Genomic DNA, 12,802 nt, shown 5'->3' on the forward strand with positions numbered 1-12,802 from the left:
AGTTTAGACTTGGTAGTAACAGTACCATCACGAGTCTTAGATACCATAGACTGGTGGTCAGACTCTCGCATGGTCTTCAAAGGAGTCCCTTTCACCACCCCTCAACTGTCCATGACCTTAGTAATGGACGCGAAAGACCTGGGTTGGGGGGCACACCTAGGAGACCTACAGACTCAGGGCAGGTGGTTGCAATCTGAGATCTTGCTCCACATCAATATAAAGGAACTCAGAGCGGTGAGACTAGCCTGCCAGACCATACTGCAAGGTCAGTGTGTGGCGGTGATGACTGACAACACCACCCCCATGTTTTACATAAACAAGTAGGGCAGAGCCCACTCCTCCCCTCTCTGTCAGGAGGCTCTCCACCTGTGGGAGTTTTATGTAGCCCACTCCATTCACCTGGAGGCATACTAACTCCCTGGAGTACAGAATGAGCTTATGGACCTCCTCAGCAGGTCATTCCGCAACCACAAGTGGTCCACCCGTCCTGACGTCATACATTCCATCTTCCAAAGGTGGGGATTTCCCCGGGTAGACCTATTCGCCACCAGGAGCAACAGGAAGCGTCCAACATTTTGCTCCTTCCAAATACATAGTCTGGGCTCTATCTCAGACACGTTCATGATGCACTGGGAAACTGTCTACTGTATGCCTTCCCACCGATACCACTCATCCACAAGGTTCTCCTCAAGATCCGCAGGGACAAAGCGGAGGTAATTCTGCTCGCTCCAGCATGGCCATGCCAACATTGGTACACCATGCTTCTGGAGCTGTCAGTGGGCACTCCCATCACACTGCAGCTCCTTCCCGATCTGACTACACAGGACCATGGTTGCCTCCTTCACTCGGACCTCCAGTCCCTCCATCTCACGGCTTGGAAGCTTCATGGTTAAATGCAAGGGAGCTCCAGTGCACAGAATCGGTGAGGGAGGTGCTGCTTGGTAGCAGGAAACCTTCCACCAGGGCCACCTACCTGGCCAAATGGAAACAGTTCTCATGCTGGTGCAATTGCAGTCGCATATCCCCACTTCAGGTATCTATACCTTTCATCCTGGACTATCTACTGCACCTAATTCGGCAAGGCCTGGCCGGATCATCCATCAGGGTGCACCTCACAGCCATCTCAGCATTCCACCCGGGAGAGTTGGGGTGTTCAGTCTTCGCCAACCCTATGGTGGGCCGTTTCTTTAAGGGCATGGAACGGCTATACCCTCAGTCTCGCCCACTGGTACGACTTGGGATGTCAACCTGGTCCTAGCTAGACTAATGGGAGCCCCATTCAAGTCGCTGGCTACATGTTCCCTTCTGTATCTCTCATGGAAGGTTGCCTTTCTGGTTGCCATCACATCAGTCAGGAGGGTGTCAGAGTTAAAAGCACTAACTTCCAACCCCCACTCCACAGTCTTCCACAAGGATAAGGTACAGCTCAGATGGCACCCAGCTTTCCTACCCAAGGTGATATCCCAATTTCACCTCAGCCAGGACATTTTTCTACCGGTTTTCTATCCCAAGCCACATGCTAATGCACAGGAGCAGAGGTTCTACTCATTAGATGTGCAGAGCGCGATAGTGTTCTATATTGAGAGCACAAAGCCTTTCAGGAAGTCAAACCAGCTGTTTGTAGTGGTGGCAGACCAAATGAAAGGTCTTCTGGTCTCCTCACAACGCATTTCTCCCTGGATTACGGACTACATCAGGACATGTTATGACCTCGCTAAGGTCCCAGCCCTGGCTATAATGACCCACTTGACAAGAGCGCAATCCTCATCCACCGCTTTCCTGGCCCAGGTACCCATCCAAGAGATCTAAAGAGCAGCGACCTGGTCCTCAGTGCACATGTTTGCCACCCACTATGCCATCACCCAGCATGCTAGAGACAATGCAGCTCTTGGTAGTGCAGCGCTCCAGTCAGTGATTACTTAACTCCAACCCCTCCCCTGTGGGAAAGTTTGGAAGTCACCTGATTGGAATCGTGAACAAGCACTCGAAGAAGAAAAGACAGTTACTCGCCTTCTTGTAACTGTTGTTCTTCGCGATGTGTTGTTCACATCCATTCCCACCCTCCTTCCCCTCTGTCGGAGTAGCCAGCAAGAAGGAACCAAAGGGAAGTCGGGTCGGCAGGTCATATATTGAGGGTGCCATTCCAGGGGGCTTCCTGGCAAAAGTTTCTGATGACTGTGCACGCAGCATGCCACACCTGATTGGAATGGACGTGAACAACACATCTCGAAGAACAACAGTTACAAGAAGGTGAGAAACTGTCTTTTCTGTTTTCTTTGTACTGGACCTTTAAATGTAAGAATTCTGCCTCACTGCTTGCCAGCTGGACTCCAGACTATTTATATTTGTTTGTTTCCTTTAATCTCTGAAGTACAAATTTTACTTTAAGACTTTTTTCCAAACACTCATGCTCTGCTCTGCACTGCAGCAACACCCCTCTAGACAAAAAGAGCTAAAAATAACTCTATTCAGAGCCAGTCATTTCCAGTCCCATTACATTTCCTGGAGTGGACTAGGAAGTAATTCTCAAGTCATTCAACAGTTCTCTCTTCCCCCCAGGGAATGATACTGCTTCCACAGTGTTCCAGATCCCAGCAGTCCACGAAAAGGGCTCATCCTACATTGCAGCACATTTCATTGCCAACAGAATGCTGGGTCAGCCTTATTTCACTTCTTTTAAAATCTGTCTGTTAGCAAATGATTCAAAGCAGTTCTGAAAATACATGTATTGCTATCAGTAGTACTGAACTTAATATACCAAGCGCTTCTACAGTTTCCTTCCTAAATCCACCCTGGAGTTATTATGTCAAAACAGAAAGGAAGGAGGTAGTAAATCAAAATTCCATCCAATTAGGCAAAACACAACTTATAATGGGAACACATTACCATTAATAAATATAAACTTACTGTGACAGCTATGCACTATTTATGTATCAGTTTAAAAATAGCTGAACGTTTTTAATGCTAAGTGAAGCAAACACCTAAAAAAGTGCTAGACCCTTCTCTCTCTCTCTCTCTCACACACTCCACCCCCCCACTCCCAAATTCACATTTTCAAAAATATATTTCATTCACCCTGGGCTTTATTGTATCATCTGCTTTTAAGAGGCACTCCTTATGAATTGCAGTTGGGAATTCTGCTTAAAAACTGATGGTATTGTAATGATAGCTGGAACTCTGGAGTAGGAACCAAAGTTACCTTTAGTGTTGTATGTAATGAGCCTTAACAGCAGAAGGACATGGCTTGCACTTGGAGCTAGGCAGGCAAGCTAGCAACAGCTATCTGTACAGGTCTCAAAAATAAGTTAAGTAAATGGTTTACCATTTTTAAAAGTCTCCAGTATGTTATTTTATGTTAGCAACAGCTATTACAGTACTATGTGACCCATGAACAGGCTTAAATCAGCACATGCTTGAATTCTTATCAAGAAAAACCTGTTTTTGTAAGGTTATCAAAGTTCAAGAAAGAAAAATTTAGCAAATAAAAGCTATGTGATATTAATTAGTGTGTGTAAACATAACTGAAATAATATATATACACACACACTATGTTTTTGTATAGTTCCTAGCACAATGGACCCTTCAATCCTGTGCAAGGAACTATACAAAAACATAGAAAGACAGTCACTGCACCTCATGGAATTTACAATCTAAATTCCCAATTCTGTGAGGAGCTCTGTGTGGGCATCAGGGTCCATTCATTGCAGGAACAGGGCCTATGATCTAAATTCTGAGGGCCATATTTTCAAAGATATTTAGATATCTAAAGATGCAGATAGGGGCCGAATGGGATTTTCAAAAGGGCCTCAAATTTTTCTGACAAATAGATTATTTGCTATAATATGCAGTTTCAGGTCAACCAACACTATTTGCAGATTTTGTCAAGTTTGCCAAACAGTTTTGACTAAACCGAAAAAGTCAAAACCTTTTGTGGTGGCTGCTGATAGTGGCACCACCTCCCTTACAAACTTTAATCCAGTGGTTAGAGCACTCACCTGGGATGTGGGAGACCCCCGTGCAATTCTTCCCTCTGCCTGATGAAGAGAAGGAATTTGACCTTGGGTCTCCTGCATTGCAGGTGAGTGCCCTAGCCAAAAGACTACAGAATATTTTGCCATGGGGCTTTCTCAATCTCGCCCCTTGAAGCTGTCAAATAAACAGTCATCAGAATAGGGATTTGACCTCATGTCTCCCACATACCAGGTGAGTTCCCTAATTACCAGGCACTATCTCCGGCCAAATGACTATCCATTGTCATCATGAATGACTACAAATAGGCTTGGATTAGATTTTTATTGGTAAATGTCTACTTCGCTATACACAATCAAAAAATGACAAAAAAATTCCATCAATAATAATCAAAATTTACAGATAAGCAAAGTTAGAAAAATTCTGCTTGCGAACTTATTGGAGTTTGAATTAAGGATATTTACACTGAATATTTTGACATGATGTTGAAAATTTGCATTTGAACAGTCGGAACTTTATAATAGTTTTAACTTTTTCTATCTCAGTGTCTACCATCCTTAAATAATTGTTGGTTTCAGAGTAGCAGCCGTGTTAGTCTGTATTCAAAAAAGAAAAGGAGTACTTGTGGCACCTTAGAGACTAACAAATTTATTTGAGCATAAGCTTTCGTGAGCTACAGCTCACTTTCCGATGAAGTGAGCTGTAGCTCACGAAAGCTTATGCTCAAATAAATTTGTTAGTCTCTAAGGTGCCACAAGTACTCATTAAATAATTGTCTGACCCCACCCACTGCTGGACCCACAATTATGAAAATTTAAATAAACATTTTTAAGACGCTTAAACCCCACAATATGGCACACCTGTGAAAATTTAAATTGATAAAAATCAGGGAAAAATGCTTAGAAATAAATATTGATATTATCTGTCAAAATTATAACAGAATCCCCACCGCCCAAAATTCTGCCAAGCCTAACTATGAGTTGCCACTATAAATGACAATGTATAGCCAAAAAGAAAAGGAGTACTTGTGGCACCTTAGAGACTAACCAATTTATTTGAGCATGAGCTTTCGTGAGCTACAGCTCACTTCATCTGATGAACATCTGATGAAGTGAGCTGTAGCTCACGAAAGCTCATGCTCAAATAAATTGGTTAGTCTCTAAGGTGCCACAAGTACTCCTTTTCTTTTTGCGAATACAGACTAACCCGGCTGTTCCTCTGAAATGTATAGCCACACATCCCAGATAAGTGCTTACCCACTGGGTTTAAAGCTTATAAGGGAGGCAGCAACACCACCACACCTTCTTTTCCCCATCTACTTTTCCTTCCTTTTCTCAAAACGTCTGAAAGTGGAAACAAAATTTGTCAGGTTGAAATGTAACATTTTAACATTAGTGTCATAAATATAAAGGGAAGGGTAACAACCTTTATGTATGCAGTAACACCAAATCCCTCCTGGCCAGAGGTACAGAATCACTTACCTGTAAGGGGTTAATCAGTTCAATTAAACTAGTTGGCACCTGACCAGAAGGACCAATGGGGAAAGAAGATACTTTCAAATCTGGGAGGGGGAAAGGTTTTGTTTGTGCTCTTTGTTTTGTTCCCTCTCGGGACAAAGAGAGAGACCAAGCAGGTAAACCAGCTCCTAAAAAGATCCTGAAATGATGCATCTAAAATTACAGAAATTGTAAGTAATAGCAAGGAAATGCATTAGATTATCTTTTGTTTTAGCTTGTGAATTTTCCCTATGCTAAGAGGTAATTTTATTCCTGTTTTGTAACTGGGAAGCAGAGTCAGAGTGAAATCCTCTGTGTTTTAAATCTTTTTATTTACCTTGTAAAGTTACCTTCCATCCTGATTTCGCAGGTGAGATTCTTTTTCTTTTTTTTTTTTTTAAATAAAATTCTTCTTTTAAGAATCTGATTGATTTTCAGTGTCCTAAAAAGCAGAGATTTGGTCTGTGCTTACTTTGTTAACCTATTGGTTGGTATATTATTCTCAAGCCTCCCCAGGAAAGGGGGTGAAAGGGCTTGGGGGAGATATTTGGGGGAGGGGGGGGAGGAATAGGGCTCCAAGTGGTCACTCCCTGAATGTTTGTTTAAATCACTTGGTGGTGGCAGCAATACCATCCAAGGACAAGGAAAGGAATTTGTGCCTTGGGGAAGTTTTTAACCTAAGGTGGTGGAATATAAGCTTAGGTGGCCTTTCATGCGGGTCCCCACATCTGTATCCCAGAGTTCAGAGTGGAGAGGGAACCCTGACAATTAGCAAAACATTTTGTTTTTACTTGAATTTTTTTTGACATTTTGAGTTGCTGAAAAAACGAAATAAAAGTTTTTAGTTTGATCCAAAACAAAAAACTTTTCTGATTTTTTAAAAATTGTTAGTGAACGAAAAAAAATCCATTATTCACCCAGCTCTAGCCCTAAGACCTTAGCTGAATCAACCAAATTTTCCAAAATTCACAGAGTAGCTTTTAAGTGAAAAATTATTTCACGTGGATGTACTAACTGACAAATTTACAGTTATATGAGCAAACACACAGTCCATATAACAAAGTAATATGTGCACTGGAAACACAAACTGTGAAAATCACCAGGGCCTGATGAAACACATCCTAGAATACTCAAGGAGCTGACTCAGGAGGTATCTGAGTCATGGAAGGTATCAGGAGATCTTTGACTCAGGAGGTATCTTTGAAAAGTCATGGAAGACGGGAGAGATTCCAGAGGACTGGAAAAGGGCAAATATAGTACCAATTTATAAAAAGGGAAATAATGACAACCCAGGGTTTTATAGATGAGTCATCTTAACTTCAGTACCCGGAAAGATAATGGAGAAAATAGTTAAGCAATCAATTTGCAAACATCCAGAAGATAATAAGGTGATAAGAAACAGTCAGCATGGATTTGTCAAGAACAGATTGGGTCAAACCAACCTAACACCTTTCTTTGAAAGGGTAACAAGCCTTGTGGATAGCGGGGAAGTGGTACATCTTGCATATCTTGACTTTCCTAAGGCTTTTCATACTGTCTCACATGACCTTCTCCTAAACAAACTAGGGAAATATAACCTAGATGGAGCTACTATAAGGTGGGTGCATAATCGATTGGAAAACTGTTCCCAGAGAATAGTTATCAGTGGCTCACAGTCAAGCTGGAAGGCAATATCAAGTGGGGTCCTGCAGGGATCAGTTCTGGGTCTTGTTCTGTTCAATATCTTCATCAGTGATTTAGATAATGGCACAGAGAATACACTTATAAAGTTTGCAGATGATACCAACCTGGGAGGGGTTGCAAGTGTTTTGGAGGTAGGATTAAAATTCAAAATGATCTGAAATGATGAAATTCGATAAGGACAAATACAAAGTATTCCACTTAAGAAGGAACAATTAATTGCATATGTACAAAATGGGAAATGACTGCCTAGAAAGGAGTACTGCGGAAAGGGATCTGGAGTCACAGTGGATCACAAGCTAAATATGAGTCAACAGTGTAATGCTGTTGCAAAAAAAGCAAACATCATTCTGGGATGTATGAGCAGGAGTGTTGTAAGCAAGAACCAAGAAGTAATTCTTCTGCTCTACTCCACGCTGATTAGGCCTCAACTCGAGTATTGTGTCCAGTTCTGGGAGACACATTTCAGGAAAGATATAGACAAACTGGAGAAAGTCCAGAAAAGAGCAACAAAATTAAAGGTCCAGAAAACATGACCTGTGAGAGTAGATTAAAAAAAATTGGGTTTGTTTAGTCTGAGAAGAGAAGACTGAGAGGGAACCTGGTAACAGTTTTCAAGTGCATAAAAGGTTGTTACATGGAGGAGGAAGAAAAATTGTTCTCGTTAACCTCTGAGGATAGGATAAGAAGCAATGGGCTAAACTTGCAGAAAGGGTGGTTTAGGTTGGACATTAGGAAAAACTTCCTAACTGTCAGGGTGGTTAAACATTGGAATAAATTGCCTAGGGAGGTTGTGGAATCTCCATCATTGGAGATTTTTAAGAGCAGGTTAGACAAACACCAGTCAGGGATGGTCTAGATAATACTTATTCCTGCCATGAGTGCAGGGGCCTGGACTAGATGACTTCTCACGGTCCCTTCCAGTCTTACAATTCGATTATTCTATGATAATGGCACTCATTTCCTCCATTCATGGTGCATGGTGTTTTAGTATGCTGGGTCATGATTTCCCAAAACACAATGGACACTGCTGCTTCTCTCACTGACATAATGGGGAATAAATATCTATACATATACTACTGCACTACCCAGGAGCTAGATGCTATGAACCACAGGTGCTCAGATACTAGTACTAGATAGATTAGATAGCATAAGGCAAGATGTCACCAGCGCCTGAGAAGGGATCATGATGCATTCTGGAGGTGGCATCTGGAGTATAGTTTTGAGCTTATTGTGTACTATTTTAGCTATTAAGTTATAAATCCAGCTGGCATGTTCTCAGAATTACACAGCCTGGGAACCTTATTGGTCAATCATATTGCTCTCTGAGTCCATGTAATTTCACATGAAGCTTAATACAATGACAAGCATACAATTTTACATACACATATACCAATACCACTGTAGATATACACAATATCATGTGCATGCAAATTTCTAACCATGTTTGCAATTTATCTCCTTACACTTGTTCTTACCTGCTTCAGAACTGGTACATTCTTGAACTGCACTAACTGAACTAGGGGGCAAAACGTCATCATCAAAACTGATGAGATCTCCTTCCCCAACTGGTTGACTTTGCAAAGTACATGTTGAGAGATTCGTTGGAGCTGATGACTCTCTCAGGGACTTGAAAGCTGGTGCTTGGGCAGCTACCGAGAGACTGGGAGCAGCGATGACTGGTTTTAGTAAGGTTGAATGTGGGGCAGGACTTTCTACAGAAAGAGACTTTTTGGGAACGAGTGGCCTTGGAGCAGGAATTGGAAATTTCTTGTGTTTATCATTGTTCTCTGAAGCTGACCCATTCCTTGCATCAAGCAAATTATTACTAGTACTTTTTACAAGGACAGGTTTTGGTTTCTTTGGCAATTCAGGTTTGGTTATGACATTGCTCCCGGCTTCTTGAGGTTGAGGATGCCATTTCCTGGATGCAGCTTTTTGTGTGTCTTCTGTCCATGAACCCGACTCTCCCGAAGCTCTCCTGGCCCCTAGCTCTGGTTTTGGAGCTACTATTGGCTTCTTTGCAGAAACAGTTGGTCTTGGGACAAACGACCGTGGAGCAATTTCTGGTTTCTTTGATAATCCTGAGATATCAGAATTTGCTTGGGATTCAAAAGCTTTGATCCTTGAACCAATGCTATTTTGGCTTTTTTCTGTATTCATACTGTTCATCACCATGTGATTGTCCAATAAGCTATTATCGAAGAGGGACACTGGCGGACTTGGAGATGGCTCCCTTTCAGCTCGAGGCTGTCTCACTTCTTCCCGATTGTCTTGTGATTTGATTTGACTATCTCTGACCACAGGTCTGAGATTGCCTTTTGATCTTGGTTTTGGCAGTGGACCCGTCACATTACTGGGATTTTCTTGGCACTTCCATTCTTCAGACGCTTCAGAGACAACTAAGGGAGCCTCATTTTCTGGAGGATTGCTATTTAAGAGAGGCCTGGGAGGTCTGAGAGGACTTTGCACTGCTGACAGAAAAGAGAAGCTTTCAAATTGTATTCTGACACATTTTAAACACAAATTTACTTCGTCATTTGGTCTCTCTAACCATTCTGACTGAATATCCACCAACTATTTCCACTTAGAACTCACGGTTTCTTGCATTACATTTGTCATTCTCCCTTTTTCAAGGGGGCAAAAATACATTACACTCCAGAAAGGAATTGATCTTCGCACAAATGCATAGAATTTACAAGTAATAGGTCCAAAATTACTTTGCTGGCTTGCAGCACTTTCATTTTAACATACTCAAAGATCCATCAAATAAAGAAAAAAAATATTTTTTAAATGTTTCATGACATTGAGGGTTTCCCAGCACTGTCTAGAACAAGGAATAGTACAGCAGCTTCTCCAACCAGCTTTGCGGACATCTCAGTCCTGACCTACAACCTCCCTGCTTTTCCATTCATTTTTTTCAGATTCTCTGGCCCAAAAGGATTGCCAGTGGAGCTAGAATGGAAAAATACATTATAGCCTAGGGTGATATTAAAGAACAATACATCTTTACTTTTGACCCAGACCAGAATGGAATATCAGGTCATCAGAGGTAAGAAGCAAATGCAGTAATTCATAGCAGCACCTAGTACATAAATGAAATACTTTTATTGGATGTAGACAGGATTAAATTGATTTTTAAATGCATACCCAGAACACAATCTGTAAAATCTTTGATAATATGAAGTCCATAGATCATTTACCTGGAACAATTTCAGATTCACAGAGAGTAGGTAGGTTGTTTTTTACATTACTTCTTGGCAAATGGCTGATTATTTCCTCTGGAAAGTCAGTCTGTGTTGCAGACGTAGCAGTGCATCTAGAAGCAGCAGCAGCATTATTGTTATTTGTTGTATTGACTTGCACTTGGTTAATTTCTTTTATCACCTGCTCATAAGATGGTGGAAGCTACAAAATAAAAAAGGTAAAAATTTTAATGTCTCCATATGTGAAAATTAAAAAAAAAACCCTACATGAATTCAGAAATGCTACACTGACATGTACAACAAAAATACAAAAAACCCCAGAGTAGTTCTCTTTTAAGAGGACAATGAGTTCTGGTGCTGTTATTGTTCCTCTTTGCACTTTAAAATTAACATGAATTACACATGTAAGGTAAATATGTCCATTATCTACTCACCTCAGCTGGAACAAGCTCATTTGTCCTCCAGTTAGCCTGGGAAGGAGAAGGGAATCCTAATCCCTGTGGAGTGACATTTCCACCTGGAAACCAGGAGGATGGTCTGAGAGGCTCAGCAGCAACTATTGTAATCTCAGGACGTCTGCAAAGAAACATAAAAACGGTGATGTGCAGGAGAGGGAAAGAATGACTGACTAGCAAGTTTTACAATAATGATTTAAATAAACACTAAAATAATATGCTTTTCTAGTAGTTCCAGTTCTATTCCTGACTTTGCAAAGATGCCTTGTATGATTTCATAGAGTCACTTAACCTTTCTGGCCCCAGTCAAGCAAGCACTCAGGGTCCCCATTCAGCAGAGCACTTAAGTACATGCCTACCTCTAAGCAAAAGAGAAACTCTATTGACTACAGCAGGACTATTCATGTACTTCAAGTTAGGCATGTGCTCAGGGCCGGCTTTACCATTTTTGCTGCCCCGAAGCAAGACGTCTGAAGACAGAAGCTGCCGCCAAATTGCCGCCACGGTAGCCTGCCGACTAAAGCTGCCGCCGAATTTCCGCTGCAGCAGCCTGAGGAAAGAGGCTGCCGCCGAATTGCCGCTGCCGCGGAAAGACGAGACACCACCCTGACGGCACATGGACTGCTGCCCCTTCCACAGTGCTGCCCGAAGCACCTGCTTGGAATGTTGGTGCCTGGAGCCGGCCCTGCATGTGCGTAAGTACTTCACTAGAAGGGGTCTTTGTGTTTCAATTTTCCCATAAGTAAAATGCTATAAAGTGGTTTGGGAATCTTCTGATGAAAGGCACTAATCAATGCAAAGGATTATTATTAACTACTGTTTAGAAATAATGCAAGGCAACAAAACAAATTTAAGATTTTTTTTTTAAATTACAATGTCTTAGCCCAGATAGTGCAAGGATTGGGCTAAATGTGTACTTTTTCACCTGTTCAGCCCAGCGAGAAAACAAATCGCAACATTCGTGTCACGATTTTTTAATTCATATTTATTGATTTTTTTATTTTATTTTGTGGCACATTACATGTTGAACTGCATGAACATGTTGAAACTGCAACAAACAGGTAGAACATGCTGAAACTGCAACAAACTTTTTGTGAATATTTAGGCTAATTTTTTTAATGAATTTACTTCAGCCGTGCTATTTGTATTCATTTCCTATGATTATTTACAAGACTGAGTTTTAACGAACATGAATACTCACAGAAAGCCAATTGAAAGCTACACAAGTGAGTTTTCATGCTGGGAGTTTTTGTGTACTAATCTAATCAGAGAACAAAAACACCACTATGTGATATATCTGACCAATTACAACTATACTTAGTTTGAATACAGAATATTGAATATTCATGGAGAATTGTTCATATTGAATCCCACAGTTTTAAAATTCACAAAGATTACAAGTAATTTGGAGCGAAGACCAAATCTGAGGAAATCATGAGGAAAAGAGGTTAAAGTTTCCAACCAATTAATTTGTTCAAATTTATGGACATGGATCAAATTACTGCCGTTTTCTCTATTTTTGTGTATGCCGTTGTTCACATGTGATTCTAGGATCACTTATGCTGCCCCTCCTAAATACATTTAATAAACAGTTTATTCACTTTTCAGAATATCTGGTTGGCAGTGGACAGTTCTCAACATCATTAATAATAACACTAAATGTTACCACACTGCGCTGGCTTCCTACTAACAAGTGGGAGAAGGTGGGGGGAATTTAATGTGCTGATTTAGAAAGCCTTACCTGGTTTGGTTCTTTGATACCTAAAGGATTGTCTACATGGAGAATTTTAGGAAAATCTCCCACCAGTGTTAAAGCAAGGGTAATCAAACCTCAAACTCTGTGGGGCAGAGACTGTCCTTTTGTTATATTTGTGAACAATGCTTAGCACAATGGGGCCCCAATCCCTGATTCCAAACTCTAAATGCTACCACAGCATAAATAATGATAATGCTTCCGAGTATAAATCAATTGCCTACAAGAGTAAAGTATGTATTC

General features: G+C 41.2%; 1 protein-coding gene across 3 annotated transcripts in view; it reads right to left on the reverse strand.

Moving 5' to 3' along the window:
* Window positions 1–12,802, reverse strand: part of SH3D19 (SH3 domain containing 19) — a 129,482-nt gene that overhangs the window by 46,690 nt on the left and 69,990 nt on the right. For 2 of the 3 annotated variants that reach the window (XM_048847359.2, XM_048847361.2), the window contains 3 exons: window positions 10,786–10,927; window positions 10,349–10,553; window positions 8,624–9,619 (listed from right to left, as the gene is read on the reverse strand). In XM_048847359.2, coding sequence (XP_048703316.1) covers window positions 8,624–9,619; window positions 10,349–10,553; window positions 10,786–10,927 — 1,343 coding nt within the window. The remainder of the gene's footprint in view (window positions 1–8,623; window positions 9,620–10,348; window positions 10,554–10,785; window positions 10,928–12,802) is intronic. The other variant, XM_048847360.2, reaches the window with a different exon arrangement.

Source organism: Caretta caretta, chromosome 4 (genome assembly GCF_965140235.1).
Source record: "Caretta caretta isolate rCarCar2 chromosome 4, rCarCar1.hap1, whole genome shotgun sequence".
NCBI classification, from domain to species: domain Eukaryota; kingdom Metazoa; phylum Chordata; order Testudines; family Cheloniidae; genus Caretta; species Caretta caretta.